Raw genomic sequence first — 24,233 nt, 5'->3', positions numbered from 1 at the left:
GGCTGTATGAGAGGCGAGGAAAATCTGTGTTCAGTAGCATAACACAACAAATAGTGCAGCAATTCTTTCTGTTTGTTATATACTTTAAAATTTGAATGTCAATGTGGGAAATATGAGTAGCAAGATCACAGATGACAAAATATTGGTAGCATTTTTGATAAATGAATTAAATATTAGCTTACGGCACAATATTGATGATTGTACCAAAGATCAGTAAAGGCTGAACGAATTTAAGTGTGGGGTAATGCACTTTTGAACAATTATTAAGGCTAGAAACTGTACAAAACAGTAGGCCCCAGGACATATTGAGGAAGGAGGACACTGGTGAACATATTACATAATAAAACAAAGGCTCCTGTAACATTTAACAATTTACATGAGTGCTTAAAATGTATGGGTCAAATAGTGAAAAATAAGATTAGTGTTTTTTTTCCCCAACACTTCTACAATTAGTATCTCATCATAGATTTAAATTTTATATACTGATAAAATATTTTCATTCATTGGGTGACTGCGATTTCAATGACTAAGGCAATGCTAAAACATTCATTATATTCAAATACTACTTGAATATGTACCTCAAAAACTAAGGCAGGCAGTTATGGGCCTTATATTGGAAGAGAAGAATAGATTGGGTAACTGGCATAGCCTCAATACACTATGGGTAAAATTTTCTATCTCAACTACTCATTATACATTTTTCTTCAGATGACCGTTTACTGATCATATTTATATGACTTCAAATTGTCCTTCGTTAGAATACTGGCCACAATTTATATTTATTTTATCAATCCAATCTCCCAGTCCCAAGTACAACACCCACAGCTCCTCTGGTCTATCCACATAATGCAATCCTTCACTCCAAAATCATTTGGTAATGAGAATTGGAATCAGCATCAAAATAGGTTTAGATGGAGGTTCAATCTAATTTAGACAGTGGCTACAATGGGAAAATCAGTTAACAACTATTCCAACGACATTAGTATTTGTAAAACAGATAAAAATGCAGCAAATAAACAAGCCAGTCAGGCTCTCGAGCTGGCATCAACAATAATGCTAATCTGAACCAATCCCACCTGCTTGTACATGGTCCATATATCTCGATGCCTTGCCTGTTCATGTGCCTGTCTAAATGCCTCTTAACTGAACAGTCACATTTCTGCCCAAAATGTCAACTGTTCATTCCAATGGATGTTGCCTGACCTGCTGAGTTCCTCCAGCATTTTGTGAGTGTTGCTTTGGATTTCTGGCACCTGCAGAATTTCTCAATATTGAAATTCTATATGCTTTCACCATCTACCATAGCAACATATTCCAGGCATCTACCACTCTCCATGTAAAAAGAAAACTTGGCTCACAGATCTCCTTTAAAATTTCCCCTCTCAGTTTAACACTAACCAATATTTGTCATTTCCTTCCCTGGGAGAAAGGCACTGTCTACCTACACCTCTCAGTTTTATATTACCACTCAGCTTCTGCCACTCAAAAAAAGCTACCCAAATTTGTCCAATGCCTCTTTATAGCTAATACTCCCCAATCCAAGCAACATCCTGGTGAAACTCTTCTGCACTTTCTCAAAAGCCTTCACAACTTTTCTAAAATGTGTAAACCAAAACTGCTTGATAGCATAAACGTACATTAACCAAAGTTTAAGACAGCTGCAAAATAGACTTCAAAACCAATGCTACAACAGATAAAGGCAGACATGCCTATCTTCTTTACAATCCTTTCCACTTGTGCTGCCACTTTCAGGGAGCATTGGACTTGCACCCCAAGATCCCTCTATATAATCAATGCTCTTAAGAGTGCTGCTACTTACTACAGGCTTTCGTCTAACATTTAACCTCCTTAAGTGCAACACCTCACATTTATACAGATTGAACTCCGCCTGCCATTTCTCCAACCATATCTGCAACTGATCTATATGCTGCTGTATCCTTTCAAATTCTTCCTCACTATTCTCAACTTCATCAATTTCCGTGTCAGTTTTGTATTTCACGAGATTCTTTACCATTACTTTCATCAGGCTGACTCCTTAAGCGGGTGATGGCGGCTGAACTGAGACTGGAGCCCCTTCCATTAGCGGGCCTGGCATCTCCTCTACCGGCCTGGGCTTGTCCATCGGACCCAGGTACCTGAGTTACGCTTGTTTTACCTCTGCCACGTCCTCGCCCCCGGCCACGACCAGCTTGCCGCCAAGCTGGCTCCATGCCTTCCCTCCTCACCCCTGCAACCGAAACGTCCCCAAACCCACCACCTGCCACTCCATCCAGTTCAATTTCCAACTCGACAAACCACTACGCATGCTCGCTAGCCACGCGGCACCGATATTCTACGCTAATGAAATGTTGCATAGTGGGAATTGTAGTTTCTATCGTCGTTGACGTATTAGAAGGCGACGTTGCCCCATTCCAAATGCTGCTTGTATACTTGTATAGGTGAGAGAAGGAGAAAGAAAATTGATTGTTGTATTATTTGAGCAGCTCTGAGGTTTACCACAGACCTGAAAGCAAAAGCAAAAGCCACTTTGCAATAAAGGTCATTGACCTAAAATGCTAAATCTGTGGTGTATTTTTAATATGTCGGTAATATTTCAGTTATATTGTTTAAGTACAGTATTCTTAGATTTGTTTACATAATTCATTATATAAGAAATACGTGAATGGCATACATCATTATGCCACATTATATATGAGATCTCATTAAAGAAAAATCCTAAGTAGGCAATTTCCCTTAAACACAAAATACTCTGCAGATGCTAGAGTCAAAGCAACACGTACCACAGGCTGGAGGAACTCAGCAGGTCAGGCAGCATCTGTGCAAAGGAACAGTCAACATTTCGGGCCGAGACCCTTCGTCAGGACTGAAGAGGGAGGGGGCAGGGTGGGAAGGAGAAGGCTGGTAGGTGCCAGGTGAAAAGCCAGTAAGAGGAAAGATCAAGGGGGCTGGTAAGTGCCAGGTGAAAAACTTGATCTTTCCTCTTACTGGTTTTCACCTGGCACCTACCAGCCTTCTCCTTCCCACCCTCCCCCCACCTTCTTTATAGGGCGCCTGCCCCCTCCCTCTTCAGTCCTGACTAAGGGTCTCGGCCCAAAACGTTGACTGTTCATTTCCACGGATGCCGCCCGACCTGCTGAGTTCCTCCAGCGTGTTGTACGTGTTGCAAATTTCCCTTGTTTTTCAGCTAGTTTCTGGAGTTACAAAACATAACAGCGGCAATGTGGAAATTTTAAAACAAAACCAAGATGACTAGCTAAATAAATAAGTAAGAGCGCAGGCTGGCTGAATCAGACAAACCAAACCAGCTGAAATGAACTCTGCTGATATCATGAATGTAATGCCGGAACATTTAGAACTGAAATCATTGTTGATTGCAGAATGGTTTAGGTTTCATAAGCAGAATCAAAAGGAAGGGCAGTCCATTTTGGTGTATGTGGCTGAATTTAAAAAAATGTATGAGCATTGTCTGTTCAGTAATGGGCTTAATAATGTACTGAGAGATCATTTAGTTTGTTGTGTATTACAAGAAAGCATTCATAAATGGCTACTAACTGAAACACAACTCACATTTAACAGAGCAGTTGAAATTGTTGTATCAATGGAAACAGCAGCCAGAGATGCAATTGAGTTGCAGTTGGAATGAAAGTGAATGTGAACAAAATTGCAACATCTCAACAGAAGCCTGCTTGCCCAAACAAATTGTGTTACTATTTGTGGCAGGGGCTCCCGTACACCAGACCAATGCAGATTTAAAGATGAAACTTGCAACAAAGTAGGACATATATAAAGAGCACGTTGGGCAGAGAAAAATAAATGGACAGCACAGTGAACAGAAAAAGATAAAAAGTCAAGTTGCAGTTTCAAAAAGAGCAGTAATTGGCATGGTTGATGAAAAATCTGATAATAATGGTGAGATTTGTAAAGTTAAAACTCACAAGAGACAAGTTTTCACCAGAAGTGAACAGCAAATTAACTAAAATGGAATTGGACAGGGCTTGGCTGTTTAAGTCATTTGACAAAATTAGTATGAACGGCATTTCAAAGATACTGAACTGCAGTCTGCAGATATCCAACGAAGAGATTGGAGTTAAGATAACTCCTGTGGGAATGACATTTGTAACAGTGAAATAAAACAAACTGACAAGCCACATTGAGTTTGTATGTGGTAAAAACAGGAAGGCCAGCATTGTGGGGCCATGACATGATTGGCTGAGACAACTACAGTACTTGATTGGAGATTCATCCACCATTTGCATGCCACATCCCCTGTAGCAGAGTCAACTTAAAGTGAATTAAGAAAGGGCTATGATGTCATAGCAGTGTTCAAGAATGGTATTGTAAAACTCAAATATATAGATACATAGAAACATAGAAAACCTACAGCACAATACAAGCACTTCAGCCTGCAAAGCTGTGCTGAACATGTCCTTACCTTAGAACTGCCTAGGCTTACCCATAGCCCTATATTTTTTTGAATTTTTCTATTTTTTTATGGGTAAAATTCTGTTAAATGAAAATGTCACACTCAAGTTTTACAGATCCTGTCCAGTTCCTTATACCACCATGATAAAGTGATCAGTGAACTAGGTAGCATGGAGGCTGAAGGAATTCTTTCCAAGGTTGCGTGGAGCACATGGGCAATGCCAGTGATCCCAGTAGCCAAGAAAAGGTGTCTGTCAGGATCTGTGGTAATTTTAAGGTCACCATCAAACCTGTACTGAAAGTAGATCATTATCTCTGCCCAGGACAGAGGATACCTTTGCAAACCTTTCTGGAGGGAAACACTTCAACAAAGTGAACATAGCTGAGGCCTACCTACAGAATGAGATGGAAGAAGAGTCCAAAGTGTTTCTCACCATAAACACTCACAAAGGGCTTTAACACTAAAATAGACTTATTTTTGGATTAGCATCTGCATCTGCTCTCTGGCATAAAGTTATGGACCAGGTGCTTCAAGGTTGCCCAGGCATTCGATGTTGCCTCGATGACATCATTGTTATCCGTGAGGACAAGAAACATCTGCAAATTGTCAAGACAGTGTTAAAAGGATTAGAAGATTATGGGCGCAAAGCAGAACACAATAAGTCTGAATTCTATAAACCAAGTTTCACTGACTGTGGTCACAACATTGTTGCACAAGCATTACAGAAGTGTGCTGAGAAAATTCAAGCAGCGGTAGATACCCCAAGACCAAAGGATGAGTCACAGCTGTGGTCCTTTTTAAGATTTTCATTTACTATAACAGGTTCCTGCCAAACCTGGCTACTGTACTCCATGCCTTGAACTCACTACAGCAGATCAGGAAGAAATGGCAATGGATAAAAGCAGCGTGAGATACTTTCCGAAAGACATCGACACTGTGCTCACACATTATGATCTATATCATCCAGTGAAGTGTGTTGCCTGTGACGCCTCACCTTGGTACAGGGGCAGTTATGTCACATGTTATGAATGGTGGGAGTGAATGCCCCATAGATTTGCATCACATTCCCTTACCGCTGCGGAGAAATATTATGCACAGGTTGACAGAGAGGCCTTGAGTCTGGTTTGGGGTATAAACCATTTCAACCAGTACTTCTCTGGAAGAGCGTTTACCCTGATTACTGATCATCAACCACTGGTGTCCATTTTCGAACCACGGAAGGGTGTTCCACCAACAGCAGTAGCACAAATGCAGAGATGGGCTCTGTTTCTTGGAGAACACAATTACGAGGATGACGAATGATGATGGATTGTCCTGTTTACCCTTGGAAAAGGAAATACCTCAAAAATTTACAAAAGAGGACACTCCTTTGAGGTTTTCTCCCTAATGCAAATTGGAAGTCCCCCTATTATAGCAGAGATGATCCAAAGGGAAATCAGTAAAGACCCCACACTGCCTTAGGTCCTCATGACAAACTAAAGAGCCAAAATGTGCATCAGGAGTTCCAGTTCCTCTATTTTTACCAGCACTGGGATGAAGTAACACTTAACAGAGGATGCCTTTTGTGAGGATTGAGGGTTTTTGTACCATCCAAGCTGAGAGCTTCTGGTTTAAGTAGGTGCTGGTGAGACACAGCGACAACTTGCTGCCAACAAACAAAACTATTAAATTCTCAATTAATCACACTTTTTATGGAAAATGATCACTGAAATCAATAACCTGAAACTTCCTTTTCAGAGTTGAGCTTTTGAAACTGCCTGTACCAGGATTTTGGCCAGGTATTTTTTGTAGTGTGAACTGAAATCTCAAAGGAGCAGGACAGTTGCGGTGTGGCATATACTGGCCAAATGGAGTTTGTGGGGCCTGGGCCCAAGAGTGAGGAACGAGATGATATTTGAACAATTTAAGCACTGGGCCAGATTAGAAAGCCTCGGGTAGAGGCTTGGGAGCGTTTTGAAGTGACAGAGCCTGGATCTAAGTGCAAGGAATGAGCTGAGACTTGGTCAATTTAAGCACCGGGATAGATTCAAAAAGTCATGGTGTCCGTGCCAGAGGCAAGGGATGGACGGGCCAGTGTTCAGCTTGCTGCTTGGTAACGGTTACTCATCTCTGTACTAAACTGAGGCTGCGGCCTGCCACTAACAGGCTCCTGGACTGGCAGCAGCAATGAATTGACCTCATGGCTGTGAACTCATTTTTGTGAACTTTAATTCTGAATGTTATTTGCTTACTGTCTATTGTTTGCACTGTTTGTTCTTTTTTTTGCCCTTTGGGTGTTTGACAGTCTTTTTTTAATGGGTTCTACTGGGTTTCTTTGTTTTGTGGCTACCTGTATATAGTATACATACTTTGATAATAAATGAACTTGGAACAATGAACACTTGGAACATTGAGAGCTAACGTGTTGGGGAAGCTACATGTTGGTCATCTCAGCATGATCAAAATAAATGAGATGGCTTGAAGCTTTGTCTGGTGGCTTGGGCAGATCAGCAGATCAGTATCCTCTGGGGGATGTGGCTTATTCTGATTGTCAAAAGCCACTTTGTCGTGATTGGTTAGTTTAGAAACTGCTTGTCCCATTGGTTAGCCAGATGATGTCCAGTTTCAAATATTCTAAGCATATGGAGAGCACATGTAGGAGGTACTTTCTCTCTTTCTTTGTTTAAAGCTGGCGGTGCACATAGCCTCATAGGTATAGGCTCAGCGCACGCTTTTAACTAAGTACGGTTATGGAATGTACATATATTTGTGGAATATTCAGCTTTGTGGTGTTTGTTACTTGGGGAACATGGATGTTTGGTTGAATTTTTGCTCTTTGTAGATAAATGATTAATATACCTACTCGCAGTAGGTGTTTTCTGTCTCACTTGCCAGACCCGCCAACCTGATTCAACATTACAATTGGGCAGCCTCTCTCTGTTTGGGATGCCAGCATGGCCAGAAGATGCTATGAGCAGTGCCTCTCCATCCCTGGGTATGACCTGCACTGCCATGGCAGAGGACTCATGTGGATTTTCCCAGACCATTCATGGGCACAAATTTCTTGGAGGTACAAGACGCAGCTACAAAGTGGCCGGAAGTGTTCCCAATAGCCTCCACTTCAGTCTCACACACTGTAGACGTGTTGCAAAGTCTCTTCCCAAGGCTTGGTATTTCAGAACTTCTCATCAGTGATATTGGACCACAGTTGGTTGGGGAAAAGTTTCAGTCATTCCTGAAAAAGAATGCACTGTCCTACCCAGCTACAAATAGCTTGGCGGTAAGGCTCATCCAGAGTCTAAAGAATGCACCGCGAGCAATGTCAGCAAAATACAGTACACTGATACTGAACCAAATTCCTCCTTGCAGCACAGTGCAAGCCAACAACTCACCAGCTATACTGTTCCAGGGTCAGCCCTTGTGCTCACACTTGGATCTCCTCAAACCCAGTCTCTGAAGGAGTGTGCAGGACAAACAGCTGAGGCAAATTGAGGGCTCTTCAAAGGAGGGGGTTCAATCTTTCACTCCTGCACAAGCAGTCCTGGTGAGGAACTACAGAGGTGAGCAAAAGTGGGTACTCAGAAAGATTAAGAGCAGAACCGGACCACTCTTCTACACAGTGGAGATTGCATCTGATGTCATCTGGAGACGACACATCAATCAGTTGAGAAGGGCAGAGTCAATTGGTGGAGAAGGAAGGTGTCAGAACCCCTTCCTGCAGTCCTACAGCCAATCCCTACAGTAGGACTACTGCAGGGGAGGCCTCAGAATCTGAGATTGTTCCTCAGCCACAAGTCTCTCCTTCCAAGCAGAATGACCTACCTTGACAGGAAAGGCATTTTCCCACAAGGGTAGGAAACCCTTCACAGCAGGTAAATCTTCAGACCTGATTGGGACAATTTAGAACTTACTATGCTGTGATGTCTGTATAGTTGTCGTATACTGCAGATACAGTGCACACACACTTTACACTATATAACACAACTATATAGACATACACAGCATAGTAAATTTTAAATTGTCCCATTCAAGACTTAAGATTTAACCACTGTGGAAAATTTCTTACTCTGTTAGTGATTAGAGAGCAAAAAATTACATATTTGAGTTAAGATGCATTCTATACTGATTTGAGTTTACAGCTAAGCAGGGAGGAGTGTAGTTCAATATTTCAGTAATATTTAAGTTATATTATAAACATGATAATGTTTAAGTAATATTGACTGCTCGTTTTCACGGATGCTGCCCGACCTGCTGAGTTCCTCCAACTTGTAGTAGGTGTTGCTTTGACCACAGCATCTGCAGTGTACTTTGTCATTATAAACATATTGTTGGATTAAGCATTCTATGTTTACATAAATTATATGGGTTATACGTAAGGAGTAGGTGAAGGGCATACCTCATTACACCAAGTCATGTATGAGCGCTTTACTGAATCGACGAGTTTCCCGGTTTGTGGGGATTATTCAATGAAATGAAGCAGGAGTGATTCTGCCGCACCGGCAGGGGGCGGGGCAGTGATACGCCGCGCGGTGGGGAGGAGCAGGGGGCGGGGCAGTGATACGCCGCGCGGTGGGGAGGAGCAGGGGGCGGGGCAGTGATACGCCGCGCGGTGGGGAGGAGCAGGGGGCGGGGCAGTGATACGCCGCGCGGTGGGGAGGAGCAGGGGGCGGGGCAGTGAGTCGCCGCGCGGTGGGGAGGAGCAGGGGGCGGGGCAGTGAGTCGCCGCGCGGTAGGGAGGAGCAGGGGGCGGGGCAGCGAGTCGCCGCGCGGTGGGGAGGAGCAGGGGGCGGGGCAGTGATACGCCGCGCGGTGGGGAGGAGCAGGGGGCGGGGCAGTGAGTCGCCGCGCGGTGGGGAGGAGCAGGGGGCGGGGCAGTGATACGCCGCGCGGTGGGGAGGAGCAGGGGGCGGGGCAGCGAGTCGCCGCGCGGTGGGGAGACGCAGGGGGCGGGGCAGTGATACGCCGCGCGGTGGGGAGGAGCAGGGGGCGGGGCAGTGATACGCCGCGTGGTGGGGAGGAGCAGGGGGCGGGGCAGTGATACGCCGCGTGGTGGGGAGACGCAGGGGGCGGGGCAGTGATACGCCGCGCGGTGGGGAGGAGCAGGGGGCGGGGCAGTGAGTCGCCGCGCGGTGGGGAGGAGCAGGGGGCGGGGCAGCGAGTCGCCGCGCGGTGGGTAAATACGGGTTTGGATGCAATAAACCGTGGCGCAGTTCTTTCAGCTGATTGCGATGACTTTTAATGATAATGCCGCTGTTCCTCTCCTCGCACCCTTCCTAGCGAGTCTGATGCGGTGAGTGTATCCGTGCGTTCGACCGTTGTAGAAATCGAGCGGGCAATGTCCAAACAGGGCCTCGACTTTGTGAACCCTGGCTTCAGGCATGAGTTGTTATAATGCAGCCAGGGTTGTCTTACTTTCCCGTGGTGGAAATCGCTGAGTCTTGAGGTCGAGCTCTAACATGTCCTTGTCCTGGGTCGAGTCAAAATGAAATGCCAGTTGATGTTAGGCAACTATGAAATTTTAATATTTAATGTTATGACCCAACATAATATGATCATTTGCGCAGCAGTTAGTGTGTCCACTCACACATTTTCCCACAGGTAATTCTAAAAAGATCTTTTTGGAGAAACATTTGCATTTCACTTGGCACTTTTTGCAAACCAGAGCTTAGAAATATCTGGTCGTTATGTGTGTGTATGTATTTGAAATAAAGACGATGATGTACTAAAGGTTGTACTCAAATTGAGGCAAGGCTGTTTACATTCGTGTGGACGTTGCAGTCACGGTGGGAAAATGAAGAAAATTAATATTTATGTCTTATTCTACAAAAACTATGTATAACATAACTCTAGAAACCTGTAACAAAAGTAAGTTTGAGTACTTAGGTCAGGTTCCATCTGGTAAGAACGCTGCTTTGCTTTGACTTCATGTTTTGCTTATTATTGGCTTCTTATTTTAAATATTATTGGACTCTGGCATGGTGCCAGAGGACTGGAAGATTGCAAACGTTATTCCATTCTTTAAGAAAGGCGGAAGGCAGCAGAAAGGAAATTACAGACCAGTTAGCCTAACCTCAGTGGTTGGGAAGATGTTAGAGTCAATTGTTAAGGATGAGGTGATGGAGTACTTGGTGTCACAGGACAAGGTAATACAAAGTCAGCATGGTTTTCTTCAGGGAAGATCCTGCCTGACGAACCTGCTGGAATTCTTTGAGGAGATTACAAGTAGTATAAATAAAGGGGATGTAGTGGGTGTTGTATATTGGGACTATCAGAAGGCCTTTGACAAGGTGCCACTACATGAGTTGAGAGCCATGGATGATTGGTAGCAGGCAGTGAGTGGGAATAAAAGGATCCTTGTCTGGTTGGATGCCAGAGACTAGTGGTGTTTGGCAGGGATCAGTGTTGGGACCTCTTCTTATGCTGTATATAAATGATTTAGGTGATGGAATAGATGGCTTTATTGCCAAGTTTGCAGAAGATATGAAGATTGGTGGAGGGGCAGGTAGTGTTGAGGAAACAGGTAGGATGCAGAAGGACTTAGATTAGGAGAATGGGCAAGAAAGTGGCAAATGAAGTACAATGTTGGAAAATGCATGGTCATGCACTTTGGTAGTAGAAATAAATGCACAGAATATTTTCTAAATGGGGAGAAAATCCAGGAATCTGAGATGCAGTGGGACTTGAGAGTCCTTGTGTAGAACACCCTAAAGGTTAACTTCCAGGTTAAGTCGGTGATGAGGAAGGCAAATGCCATGTTAGCATTCATTTCAAGAGGTCTGGAATACAAGAGCAAGGGTATGAGCCTCACCTTGAGTATTATGAACAGTTTTGGGCCCCTCGTCTTAGAAAAGATTTGCTGGCATTGGAGAGGGTCCAGAGGAGGTTCACAAGAATGTTTCCAGGAATGAAAGGATTATCATACGAGGAATGTTTGATGGCTCTAGGTCTGTACTCGCTGGAATTCAGAAGGATTGGGGGTGGGGGGGGAGAGAAATTCATTGAAACCTTTCAAATGTTGAAAGGCCTAGACAGAGTAGATGTGGAAAGGATGTTTCCCATGGTGGAGGAGTCGAGGACAAAAGGGGACAGCTTCAGGATAGAGGGGCACCCTTTCAAAACAGTAATGTGGAGAAATTTCTTTAGCCAAAGGGTGAATTTGTGGAATTTGTTGCCACATGCAGCTGTGGAGGCCAGGTTGTTGGGTGTACTTAAGGCAGAGATTGATAGGTTCTTGACTGGACATGGCATCAAAGGTTACGGAGAGAAGGCTGGGAACTGGGGTTGAGGAGGAGATAGAAAAAAGGATCAGCCATGATTGAATGGCAGAGCAGACTCGATGGGCCAGATAATCTAATTCTGCTCATATATCTTACGGTCTTGTGGAATACAAGAAGCTTATTTGTTTTTGGGGGGAAAGACAAAAAACATGCAATTAAGTTGTCTGTGGACTGTTTTGCTGTTTAATTTGTGTTAGATTTTCTCCCTCTTCTCACCCCTCACCCCAAAAAGACACATCCCTCTATGTATTGGAATTAATTGTTCCAGGCTTGGATAGTAGTTGCTGTCTTCGGTTGTCCATCGGAATCCGATAATGATGTCCACTTCTTAACGGTGAGATCTTTGATAACTATACAGTCCTATCCTGGACCCACAAGTTCTGTTGCAGGTGGGACATGTATATGTGGTGGTAATGATGGCAACCATGGCTGCATTTCTCTTGGCTCTCTTCGGCTGTCTTCTGGATGTAGGTTGTAGTTGCTGTAGGATTGGGTTGACGGAGAGCAAGCCCCAAGAACTTCCTAGAAGAAGCAACTGAGTGAGTGTGAAGCTGTATTGTAGCCTGTGCTATTTATTTTATTTTTGCTTCAGGTTGAACCTAAATACATTTGTCATTCTTTAGTTATCACTGGGATCTTTCTCGGCTAGTTGACAAACAAGTAGCATTTCAATATTTTTTTTAGAAGATGTTACCTTTTGCTTTGCATCTTTCTGGTGTTTGTTTACAATATCTCATTGCACAACCGAATGCAGGATCTAGCTGGAAACTGTGTGTCAACGTGTAACATTGCTGTATCCCTAAAACTGTAAACACGAGAATCTGCAGTTGCTGGAAATCCAGAGCAAAACATAAAAAGGAGCTCTGCCTAACCTGAGTTCCTCCAGCATTTTGTGTTCCTTTTATATAGAACTGATGGAAGTAGTGCAATTATTAACTGTGCCCGTGTCATTCAGGTTGACTGACATCCAGTGATTCTGCTGGATATCTGTGTTTGTAGCTCATTGTTTATTGAGCTACTGTGTCTGTGCAGTCAAAGTGAAAATGGAGGTGAGCTGAAGGTAAAATACTTGTCCATCTGATCTCCTATGCTAGTCTTCAACTTGCTGTTGAATAGCGAAATCTCTCATTGCAGAGAGAGCCCAGATCCATTTGCCACATGTATTATTTGAGGATAGGTGACTTGCATGGAAGTAAATTTAGAGCCACTTTACTCTATTGATGTTTTAATCATTTGTTCAAATAATAAGATTTTTGTATATCTACTTTTTGTATTTTATTTTTCTATATTTTGATTATTTAAAAAAAACTTTGGTTGTTTATAAAAAAAATTTTTTACAGAGACATTTAAATTGTGCCCCAAAGCCTTTGATTATAACAAACTGTCCAAGATTATTGAGTGATCTGGTGTTGAAGATCAAGAAGTGGGGCTTCATGTTATGTTTGGATACTATTTAAAGCTTGTTGTGTCTCATAGAAAACAACTGGGGTGGACAGAGTCAACCTGTTTGATTGTCTACATCCAGAAAAACAAGTTGGCTTTGTGGATGAGATGTCCAGGTGATGGAATTGGTTGAGCATAATGTGCTTGTAACAGAATGTTGCTTTGGTTAAGGTTTGATATTTTGCACCCATTTCCAAATTTCTACGAATAGTGGAACTATACAGGAAATTCTAATGTGCACTTAGTTCATTTATTATAACTTCTGTGAAGTGTGGACAGCTATTATTTTGACTTTGTGTAAAACAAAACAATTTAGAAATTGGGGTCAAATAACTTGGATTTCATAGAAAACCAAAGCTCTAACATCTGTTTGCAAATAGGATTCATGCAAATTGAGAAATATATAAAATTTAATTAGTCAGTAATTGACCACCTCTGCTGGTCAGAGTATAATTAGTATTAAATTAACTCCAAAGTAAACATTTTGAAAATTAATTGAATTAAATGAGATATTTGAATTAAACAAGAACACTTTTTTTCCTTATAGGAAACGTGAAGCTGCCAAACGATTGAACATTACTGCTTTCAGTTAACAAATGGCTGTGGAAATGAGTTCTATGCAAATGAAAACTCTGCTTCCTGCCCTGGTTTCAAGCAGTTGGATAATAATCAAGCTGCATTCAGAGCTCTGGAGTTGTAACGGACCAGGGCAGAGTTACATTCGGGCTGGCCCACCAAGAAAGCAAAAACATTGGTTTGCCAAAATATTTCACCTGACAAGCTTAAACATAAAGATCTCCAGATGTTGCTGAAAATGACACTGATGTGATTAGTGGTGACAAACAGAAGTGGAACAACTTTCAAAGTATGGCTCAGTTTTTCCTTGTAGAATAAATACTAACTGTAAAATTGTCTTTTTTAAAGTAAGTTACTGTTCTGTTTATCTTAAAATATTGGTTCCAAAATGATATGAAGTTTAAAATCAATTTCAACTGTATTCTAATTCATTGAGCAATCATGAAAATCATTGCTGCTTCATTGAGAAACATAACCTTTTGTACATTATCCTCTCTTTCTGACTTTATCAAGCACCGTGGTTTGTATAGCCTCGTTCTCTATTTTGCCTTGCCTGCCATTGTTGCTTTGAATTCCAGCAAGCTACCTATCTGATATTTAAAAACACAAAATTCAAAAAAAACTTGTTTTTAAGGCTGAAATAATCGGAAATAGGAATGGCTGACCATAGTCCTTCAGAGCCATTTGCAAATGTATGGTAAAACACCCACTGTGTTATGTCCAATCATTACCTACCGTTACTGGAGAAAATGAGGAAATAGAAATTTGTATCTGCATTGGGATTAACATAATTTATTTGAGGTCATATTTGAAAGCTTTCATATTTTCTTAGGATTAGTAATATGAAGTAAGGTAATAAAGTACTCCATTCTTGCTTACTGGCAATGGCTTATTCTGGTAACAGCTTGTGTCTGCAAACATTCAATTAGCTTGATTGATGCAAAGTTGTATTTATCTTAATGAGTGGGTAAACAAAGATGAATCCTCTAATGTGTGAATAATTTATTTCAATCTCCAGACATCAGCTATCTTACTGAAGAAAAAGTGGATGAAATTCTAAGTGTTTGCAATGAAACACAGGATTTCTCACTGCTGGTGCAAGTCAATGGCCAGATATTCTCCAGTGCCGAAAAACTGGTTAAGAGCTTTAGGAAACCTGAAATGAAGAAAAAATATTTGAAATGCTTACCAGAAAATACGTGGGCTAATTTGGAAAAAGATCACAAAGCTGGAGCAGTCGTTAGATGTGAATATTCAGTACCTTGCTATTCTCAACAGAAATCATGTGATTATCTTTGGCAATCATTTAAGCCAGAAGAATTAACTATAGATGTGAAATCTGTTCGGCGGGTATACAGAAAACACATAACCAGATTGAAACTGCACTAATTAATGCTTTGATGTATCTGTCACCAGATGTGGAATGTGATTTAAGCTCTCATGATGCATATAACAGAGATGCTACCTACCTAAACTTGTTCATAATTGTGATGGAAAATCATAACCTTCATAGTCCTGAGTATCTGGAAGGAGCCTTGCCTATGTTTTGCAAAGCAATGTGCACACTTCCTCTGTCAGCACAACCTGATCTGGTTCGACTGTAGTCAACGTACAGCGCTATTGATATCCGTAGAATGGTTGAGGTCTTTCAACAGCTTATTAAATACAAAGTTATCAGCAATAATTACAGTTGTCGAAATTTGGTGAATGATGATGTTGTAGTTGCTGCAACCAAGTATCTAAAGTTGGTGTACTATGCAAATTTAATGGGTGGTGTTCTGACTTTTGAGAATGATGATGATGATGATGAATCTTCACAAGAAACCAGAGAGAAGAATTTGCAACAGAATTTTTTAATTGAGATGACCAATTACAAGAAAGACCACCGGGTGGACCCTTTAGAAAAAATACTTAATTTCAAGGCTATTGACTGTTGTGGACTAGCCATACCTTATGAGGAATTTGTTAATGAATCATCAAACAATGTTCTTGCAGTGGATAAGGACTACATTTTTTAAAGTAGGCAGTGAGAAGAAATTTTCTTTCTTGACATGTCCTTACCTCCTTGCTCCCTATACAAAGAGTCAGGGTCTCTATTATGAAAACGGAATTTGAACGTTCAGTGAACGCCGTATAACTGTGTTGTACAATTTGGTACAAGGACAGCAAGTTCAGCCTTATCTTCGACTGAAAGTTAAGGCGTGATTGTATGATTGATGATCTTGTGCAGGTATGTACCATTATTTTTCTTGCAAAGCTATATTTTATACACACGTGCCAGAAGGTTTTTGTTAATAGGTTTAAGATTCAAGATTGTTTAATATAATCAGTACACAAGTATAAAGAAGGAAATAATTCTTACTGTGGATCCAGAGCAGCACCAAAAAATTAGATGAACACAATAATAAAAACACATAAAATATAAGATAACTTATTGTATGTACATAGTGCTGCTCGATACAGAAGGGCTTGTACATGAAGTGACTGGCATGAATTGACAGAAGTGGTGCTGCTTGGATACTAAAATGATTTTTCAACAGTCTCTAATATGTTTAAAATGTATGTTTTATTTCCAATGAAACACATCTTTGTTTTGGGTAGCATCTTGAACAATGATTGTAAAACCAAGTTAAAATATTACCCAACTTTAAATTACAAGAGAATTTGTATTTTGAATTGCACGCAGTATTTAGTTCAGTTTGGTATTAGAAATGTAAATAGGGAAAGAGATTCCATTTTGCTCCTGTATAATAAAAAACAATTGCAAGATAAGAAATGCATTCACACAGTTACTTTTGGTGAGCTAATCGTAAACATCACAAGCTAAATATTTCATAGACAATAGATGGTAGGTGCAGGAGTAGGCCATTCGGCCCTTCTAGCCAGCACCGCCATTCACTGATCATGGCTGATCATACACAATCAGTACCCCATTCCTGCCCTCTCCCCATATCCCTTGACCCCGCTATCTATAAGAGCTCTATCTAACTCTCTCTTGAATGCATCCAGAGACTTGGCCTCCACTGCCTTCTGGGGCAGAGCATTCCACATATCCACCACTCTCTGGGTGAAAACGTTTTTACGCATCTCTGTTCTAAATGGCCTACCCCTTATTCTTAAACTGTGGCCTCTAGTTATGGACTCAGCCATCAGTGGGAACATGCTTCCTGCCTCCAGTGTGTCCAATCCCTTAATAATCTTATATGTTTCAATCAGATCCCCTCTCATCCTTCTAAATTCCAGTGTATACAAGCCCAGTCGCTCCAATCTTTCAACATATGATAGTCCTGCCATTCCGGGAATTAACCTTGTGAACCTACGCTGCACTCCCTCAATAGCAAGAATGTCCTTCCTCAAATTTGGAGACCAGAACTGCGCACAATACTCCAGGTGGGGTCTCACCAGGGCCCTGTACAGCTGCAGAAGGACCTCTTTACTCCTATACTCAATTCCTCTTGTTATAAAAGCCAGCATGCCATTAGCTTTCTTCACTGCCTGCTGTACCTGCATGCTTGCTTTCATTGACTGATGTACAAGAGCACCTAGATCTCATTGTAATAGCACTGTAATTGTGAGGCATTCCGTTGACATGTTGTGCCTATAATTATAAAACTCTATTAGATTATGATAGGTTGTATCAGTATGTGGACCACTGACTAATTTGCATTGTTGCTGTCTTCCACAATTTTTTTTCCTTTTGTTCTGGATTTCAGCATCAGCAATCTGTCTCCTTTTGTTCTAAAATATTTAATCATTTGAGTGATGCAGGTTCGGCCTTTTAGGTAGTCATGTAGTAGAGTTACGTGACCTGAATTTTCTGCAGTGTGTCCACAGATCATGATTCACTGTACATTAAAACGAGTAAAGGGAAAAATCTCAAACTTGCAAGTGGGATAAATGTGACCTTCAGTCTTTAGTATTTATATTGGAATGGGCACCAGATTAGAGAGGCCAAAGAATGTTTAAAAATTTGAAATCATTTGGCAGGTGTGATGTAATCCTTTGTACCAGGAGGTCCCAAACTCTAATTTGTTTGAATATTTTGATCCCACACGTGCAGGTCAGAGGCTGAGCATCCTGCTGAGAGTGACGACTCTTCGTTCACCCCAAAGCCTTTACATCGTGCATGAAACAGATTATGTATGTTACCACGAGGAAATCTGCAGATGCTGGAAATTCAAACAACACACACAAAATGCTGGTGGAACGCAGCAGGCCAGGCAGCATCTATAGGGAGAAGCGCTGTCGACATTTCGGGTCGAGATCCTTCGTCAGGACTAACTGAAAGGAAAGGTAGTAAGAGATTTGAAAGTAGTGAGGGGGAGGGGGAAATGCGAAATGATAGGAGAAGACTGGAGGGGGTGGGATGAAGCTAAGAGCTGGAAAGGTGATTATGTTTCTCTTAATCACTCTGTACTTTGTCCACTGGAAGAGTGCTTTTTATTATTCCTTTGAAATGATAATTCTACAGAATGGAACAATTTTGGGACACAGTCAAGCCTGTTGTTGCTTGAATTTGTAAGGTCCCATCATTATATTTGACCCCTCATGAGCCCATTAGGTTAACATTATGAAGTGTATTGTGATTTCTTATTCAGTTTGCTTTGTTTACAGTTGGAAATAATTGCTACTGAGAACCCATCAGATTTGAAAAAGCAACTGTATAAAAATTTGAAGGTGAACAAGGAGTGGATGAAGGCGGTTTTTCCAAGGAATTCTTTCAGCTAGTTGTTGAAGAGATTTTTAATCCTGATACAGGTATTTTTCCAAACTTGGTACATTGAGTACTTCAGTAATCTGTTATCAAACCTTTTATTGAGTGAAATATCCAGAGATTTCTTGCCATTTAGTGGTCTTGGTGTGGGGAAAAAATAACAATTTAAGTTGGATTGCTATATTGATAGCCCTAAGCTGTTTTCACATAAAACAAAATAGTTTTTGGTCTTGATTTCAGAAGTGAAAATTTGATCATATTTGCAAAGTGTTCTGAAAATCTCCATTCAAGCATTTGCCATTCACATAGCTCAGTGTTTTGGATACAACTACTAATTTGTTGATGTATCTGTAAATTTAAATGAGTGGATCACATGAAGGAAAAATCTTTATCATATTTGAGTGGATTGCTGGATGGCTATTAAATGAATATGGGTAAACTCAAAATCCATGGTGATAATTAAGATTTTATAAAACTGTAGTATAAGGATTATGTGTTTAAAAATCCCAGTGCTTTAGGTGTTTAGCCTATGTGGTTGGGTAATTTAAATTGTTCTGTTCCAGTGGGAACTTGTTTGATTATTTTTCTTCCTGTAGGAATGTTTACTTATGACAGTTTTACAAAACAATTTTGGTTCAACTCTTCCTCTTTTGAGAATGATGGGCAATTCACACTCATTGGAATAGTGCTGGGTTTGGGGATTTACGATCACTGCATCCTTGATGTCCGCTTCCCTACCCTCAATACCTTGCATCACCTTGTACAAAAAAAAGATCCAATCTTGTTGGCAAGGCATGATCTGCCACCCTCAAAACCATGCTAGCTCTCCTTAGCTATGGGTTTCCAAATGCTAATGGATGTTGTCTACATGGCTTTTAGTAAGGTGTTTGACAAAGACCCTTTTGGTGTTTAATCCAGAAGATATGGTGCGTGGGATCTAAGGTGAATTTGCCGTTTGGACCCAGAACTGGTTTGTGTATAGAAGACTGGGGAGTAGTTGAAGGGACTTGTTTGAACTGGAGGTCTGTAATTAGTGGTGTTCTGCAAGGAACTGCGCTGGTACCTCTGTATATAAATGCCCTGGATAAAAATGTTGATGGTTGGGTTAGTAAGTTTGTGAATGATATTAAGGTTGGTGGAGTTGTGAATAGTGTAGAAGACTGGCAAAGAATACAGTGTGATTATAGATCAGTTGCAGATATCGGCAGTAAAATGGCAGATGGAGTTTAACCCAGTTTAACAATAGGTGTTGCATCTTGCTGGGACAAATGCAAGGATGGTGTTGCTGAGCAGAGAGATCTTGGGATCCAAGTTCATAGCTCCTTGAGAGTGTGTTCAAATCGATAAGGTGTTTAAGAAGGCTTATGGAATGTTTGCTTTTATTATTCAAGGCACTGAATTCAAGTCAGGAGATTATGTTGCAACTTTATAAAACTGATTAGGCCACATCTAGAGCATTACATACAGTTCTAGTTGCCCCACTATAGGAAAGATGTTGAGGCTTTGGAGAGGGTACAGAAGAAGTTTACCAGGATGCTGCCTGGTTTAGATGGCATGTGCTTTCATGAGGAGCTGAATAAACTTGGGTTGTTTTTTTTTCTGGCATGCTGGAAGCTGAGGGGAGATCAGATGAAGTTTACAAGATTGAGAGGCACAGATAATGTACAGAGAGCAGCTGTTCCCCAGGGTTGAAATGTCTAATACCAGATGGCATGCATTCAAGTTGTAGTGGTTGTGTCTCTGGCACTGAGACTGGGCCTTCAGCTTAGAAAGGTAGGAGGGAAAAGAGGAGAGTGGTAGTGATAGGGGATTTGATAGGAGGCTCTTTGGGAGAGATCGAGAATCTCGGATGGTTTATTGCCCCCCTGGTGCTAGGGTCCACAATATCTCTGATTGAGTTCTTGGTATTCTCAAGAGGGAGAATGAGCAGCCAGATGTAGTCCATGTAGGCACCAGTGATGTGGATAGGAAGGAGGAGGAGGTCCTTTAAAGAGAGTTTAGAGAGTTAGGTGCAAAGTTGAAAGACAGGACCTCCAGGGTTGCAGTCTCAGGATTGCTACCTGTGCCACGTGCTAGTGAGGCTAGAAATGGGAAGAATATGCAGCTAAATACGTGGCTAACAAGGTGGTGCAGGAGGGAGAGCTTCATGTTTCCAGACAATTAGGTTTGTTCCAGGGAAGGTGGGACCTGTTCTGACGGGACGGTTTGCATCTGAACTGGAGGGAGACTAACATCCTTGCGGGTAGGTTTTCTAGTTCTGCTCCCGGGGGGGGGGGGGGGGGGTTAAACTAGATTTGCAGGGGAAGGGGAACCAAAGTGTTAGAGCAGATAGTGAGATGGTGGAGGAGGATAAAGATCATGGGAGGACTGCACATATAGACAGAAGTCAAAGGTTTGTACATGATAGACGTGTTCTCAGGCTCACTTATTTCAATGCAAAGAGTATTATATGTAAGGCAGATGAGCTTAGTGCATGGGATTATTGCTATTAGTGAGACTTGCTTGCAAGAGGGGCAGGACTGGCAGCTTAATGTCCTGGGGCTCCTTGTTTCAGACATGATAGAGGGGGAGTGATGAAAGGGGGAGAAGTGGCATTACTAGTCAGGGAAAATATCACAGTTGTGTGTAGCTAGGACAGGCCAGAGAGCTCGCCTACAGAGGCCATATGGGTGGAGCTGAGGAATGGGAAGTGTGTGACCACACTAATGGGTTTGTATTATAGACCGCCCAATAGTCAGAGAACTGGAGGAGCAAATCTGTAGAGAGATAGCAGACTGATGTACGAAACAGAAAGTTGTAATAGTTGGGGATTTTAACTTTCCACATATTGACTGGGACTCCCACACTGAAAGGACTAGATTGCTTGGAGTTTGTCAAATGTGTTCAGGAAAGTTTTCCCAATTGATATAGAGGTACCAACGAGAGAAGATGCAATACTTGATCTCCTATTAGGAAATCAGACAGGTCAGGTGACAAAAGTGTGTGTAGGTGAACATTTTGGGTCCAGTGACCGTAATGTCGTTAGTTTCAAGTTAATTATGGATAAGGATAGGTCTGGTCCTCGAGTTGATGTTCTAAATTGGAGAAGGGCCAATTTTGTGAAAATGAGAAAGGGTCTAGAAAGAGTGGATTGGGATAAGTTGTTTTCTGGCAAGGGTGTGTTTAGTAAGTGGAAGTCCTTCAAAGGCAAAATTTTGAGAGTACAGCGTTTGCATGTTCCTGCCAGGGTTAAAGACAAAGTTAACAGGCATAGGGAACCTTGGTTTTCAAGGGATATTAGCTATCCGGTTAAGAAAAAGAAAGATGTATAGCAGGTATAGGCACCAAGGAACAAATGAGGTACGAGGTACTTGAAAAGTATAGGAAATGTAAGAAAATACTAAAGAAGGAAATCAGGAAGGCAAAAAGAAGACATGAGGTTGCTTTGGCAGATAATGTGAAGGTAAACCCGAAGGGTTTCTACAAGTATATTAAGAGTAAAAGGATAATAGTGTCATACGGGGGTGTTGTATCAGGACCCAAATGCAGGACGCAGACACTGCAGTGCTAGGAACAGGGCAGGACGAGGGACTGGGAACAAGGAGCCTGGGGTGGACTCTGAGCCTGAGACTGGACAAGGACCCAGAGCCTGGGTCTTGCCTCAGGCTCGGACCCCCAAAGCCAGGTGGAGATGTGAGTAGGCCTGGCTGGAGGCTTGGGGTCTCGAGGCCTGGCTGGAGGCAGACTAGGAACTGTACATAAACATAGAGCCAGGACTTCTCCTTCGACAAGCCGGGACTCATCTTTCACAAGACACTAACATGAGACTGGATAGAACATAGACGTAGAGCCGGGACTTCTCCTTCGACAAGCCGGGACTCCACACCAAGGTGGGGCAGGACCGTCCATCGGGTAACGGCAGAACAGCCGGACCTATCCAACGGAGGCCAAGACAAGACAGATTCCCCCCGCAGGGCAATGGCAGAACATCCTGACTTACCCCATGGAGGCAAGGACCAGACAAGACAGAATGCCCCCCGCAGGCCACGGCAGAGTGGCCTGACTTACCCCACGGGGCGAGGACAGGAAGAGACAAACACCGAAGAACAACAGACCGTTCCATCTCTGCATCGGGGCTGCTCCAAGTAGCTGTTACGGCCAGCAACCTTGACTGGCTACGGAAACAACCGGATCCCTACCTAGCTCGGAGTGGCTGACGGCCACCCAGCTGGCCCGGGAAACGGCCGAATCCATACCACAATGACAGCTCCGACTACTGACAGCAAGGCTCCAAGAAGCAATGGTTCTCCAACGCAGCCTAAAGATGGCAGTTGGCCGTACCAGCCATTTGCTTCCATGAGAATCTTGCCAGGGAAGCTTGACAAGATGACCTCCCCAACCACACTCAATCCCAGGGCCACTTATATTCCCAGCCAACAAGAGGAGCATCAGGTGTTTATGGTTTAGTCCAACCGAAACAAGGGACAGCTGGAGGACCCGGAGTCCGGAGTCCGCGGACCACGAACCGGAACGCGGACCCTGGACCGGACCACGACAAGTAGGGGACAAAATTGGTCCCCTAGAAGATCAGAGTGGTTGTCTGTGTGGAGCATCAGGAGATAGGGGAGATCTTAAACAGTTTTTTGCATTAGTATTTACTCAGGAAACTGGCATAGTATGGAAGTAAGGGAAACAAGGAAGTGTCATGGAATATATAGAGATTAAAGAGGAGAAGGTGCTCGCTGTCTTACAATGAGTAAAAGTAGATAAATCCCCCAGGCCTGACATGATACTTCCTCGGGCCTTGAGAGAGACTAGTGTAGAAATTGCAGGGCCCTGGCAGAAATATTTAAAATGTCCTTAGCCATGGGTGCGGTGCCGGAGGACTGGAGGGTGGCTCGTGTTGTTCTGTTGTTTATAAAAGGCTCCAAAAGTAAACCAGATAACTACAGGCCGGTGAGCCTGATGTCAGTAGTATGTCAATTATTGGAAGGTGTTCTGAGAGATCAGATAGACAAGTACCTGGACAGCCAAGGGCTGATTAAGGATAGTCAGCATGGCTTTGTGCGTGGTAGATGGTGTTTAACGAATCTTGTAGAGTTTTTCAAGGAGATTACCAAGAAAGTAGATGAATGAAAGGCTGTGGATGTTGTCTACATGGACTTTATGAGGCCTTTGACAAGGTCCCACGTGGGAGGTTAATTCAGAAGGTTCAGACATGTATCCATGGAGAGGTTGTAAACTGGATTCGAAAATGGCTGTGTGGGAGAAGACAGAGATAGTGGATGATTGCTTCTCAGACTGGAGGCCTGTGACTAGTGGTGTGCCTCAGGGACTTGTGCTGGGACTATTGTTTGTTGTCTGTATCAATGATCTAGATAATGTGGCAAATTGGATCAGCGAGTTTGCTGATGAAACTAAGATTGGAGGTGTTGTGCACAGCAAGGAAGGCTTTCAAAGCTTGCAGAGGGATCTGGACCAACTGGAAAAATGGGCCAGAAAATGGCAGATGGAATTTAATGCAGACAAATGTGAAGTGATGTATTTTGGAAGGACAAATCAAGGTAGGATATGCACAGTAAATGGTAGGGCACTGAGGAGTGCAGAGGAACAAGGGGATCTGGGAGTTCAGATACATAATTCCCTGAAAGCGACGTCACAGGTAGACAGGGTTGTAAAGAAGGCTTTTGGCACCCTGGCATTCATAAATCAAAGTGTTAAGTATAGGAGTTGGGATGTTATGGTGAGTTTAAGACATTGGTGAGGCCAAATTTGGAGTATCGTGTACAGTTCTGGTCACCTAAATATAGGAAGGATTGGAAGAGCGCAGAGAAGATATTAC

General features: G+C 42.5%; 1 protein-coding gene and 1 pseudogene across 1 annotated transcript in view; one reads left to right on the top strand and one right to left on the bottom strand.

Moving 5' to 3' along the window:
* The window catches only part of nfxl1 (nuclear transcription factor, X-box binding-like 1), a 103,472-nt gene extending 101,176 nt beyond the window's left edge, over positions 1 to 2,296 (bottom strand). Inside the window, exon 1 of the mRNA XM_073064711.1 lies at positions 2,012 to 2,296. Within this exon, the coding sequence (XP_072920812.1) occupies positions 2,012 to 2,210 (199 nt within the window). The 5' untranslated portion in view covers positions 2,211 to 2,296. The remainder of the gene's footprint in view (positions 1 to 2,011) is intronic.
* Positions 2,297 to 4,938: 2,642 nt separating this feature from the next.
* Positions 4,939 to 24,233, top strand: part of LOC140737551 (ubiquitin-protein ligase E3A-like) — a 32,392-nt pseudogene continuing 13,097 nt past the window's right edge.

Source organism: Hemitrygon akajei, chromosome 13 (assembly GCF_048418815.1).
Source record: "Hemitrygon akajei chromosome 13, sHemAka1.3, whole genome shotgun sequence".
Taxonomy (NCBI): domain Eukaryota; kingdom Metazoa; phylum Chordata; class Chondrichthyes; order Myliobatiformes; family Dasyatidae; genus Hemitrygon; species Hemitrygon akajei.
The sequence above is the reverse complement of the archived record's forward strand: the minus strand, read 5'-3'. Positions and strand labels throughout refer to the sequence as shown.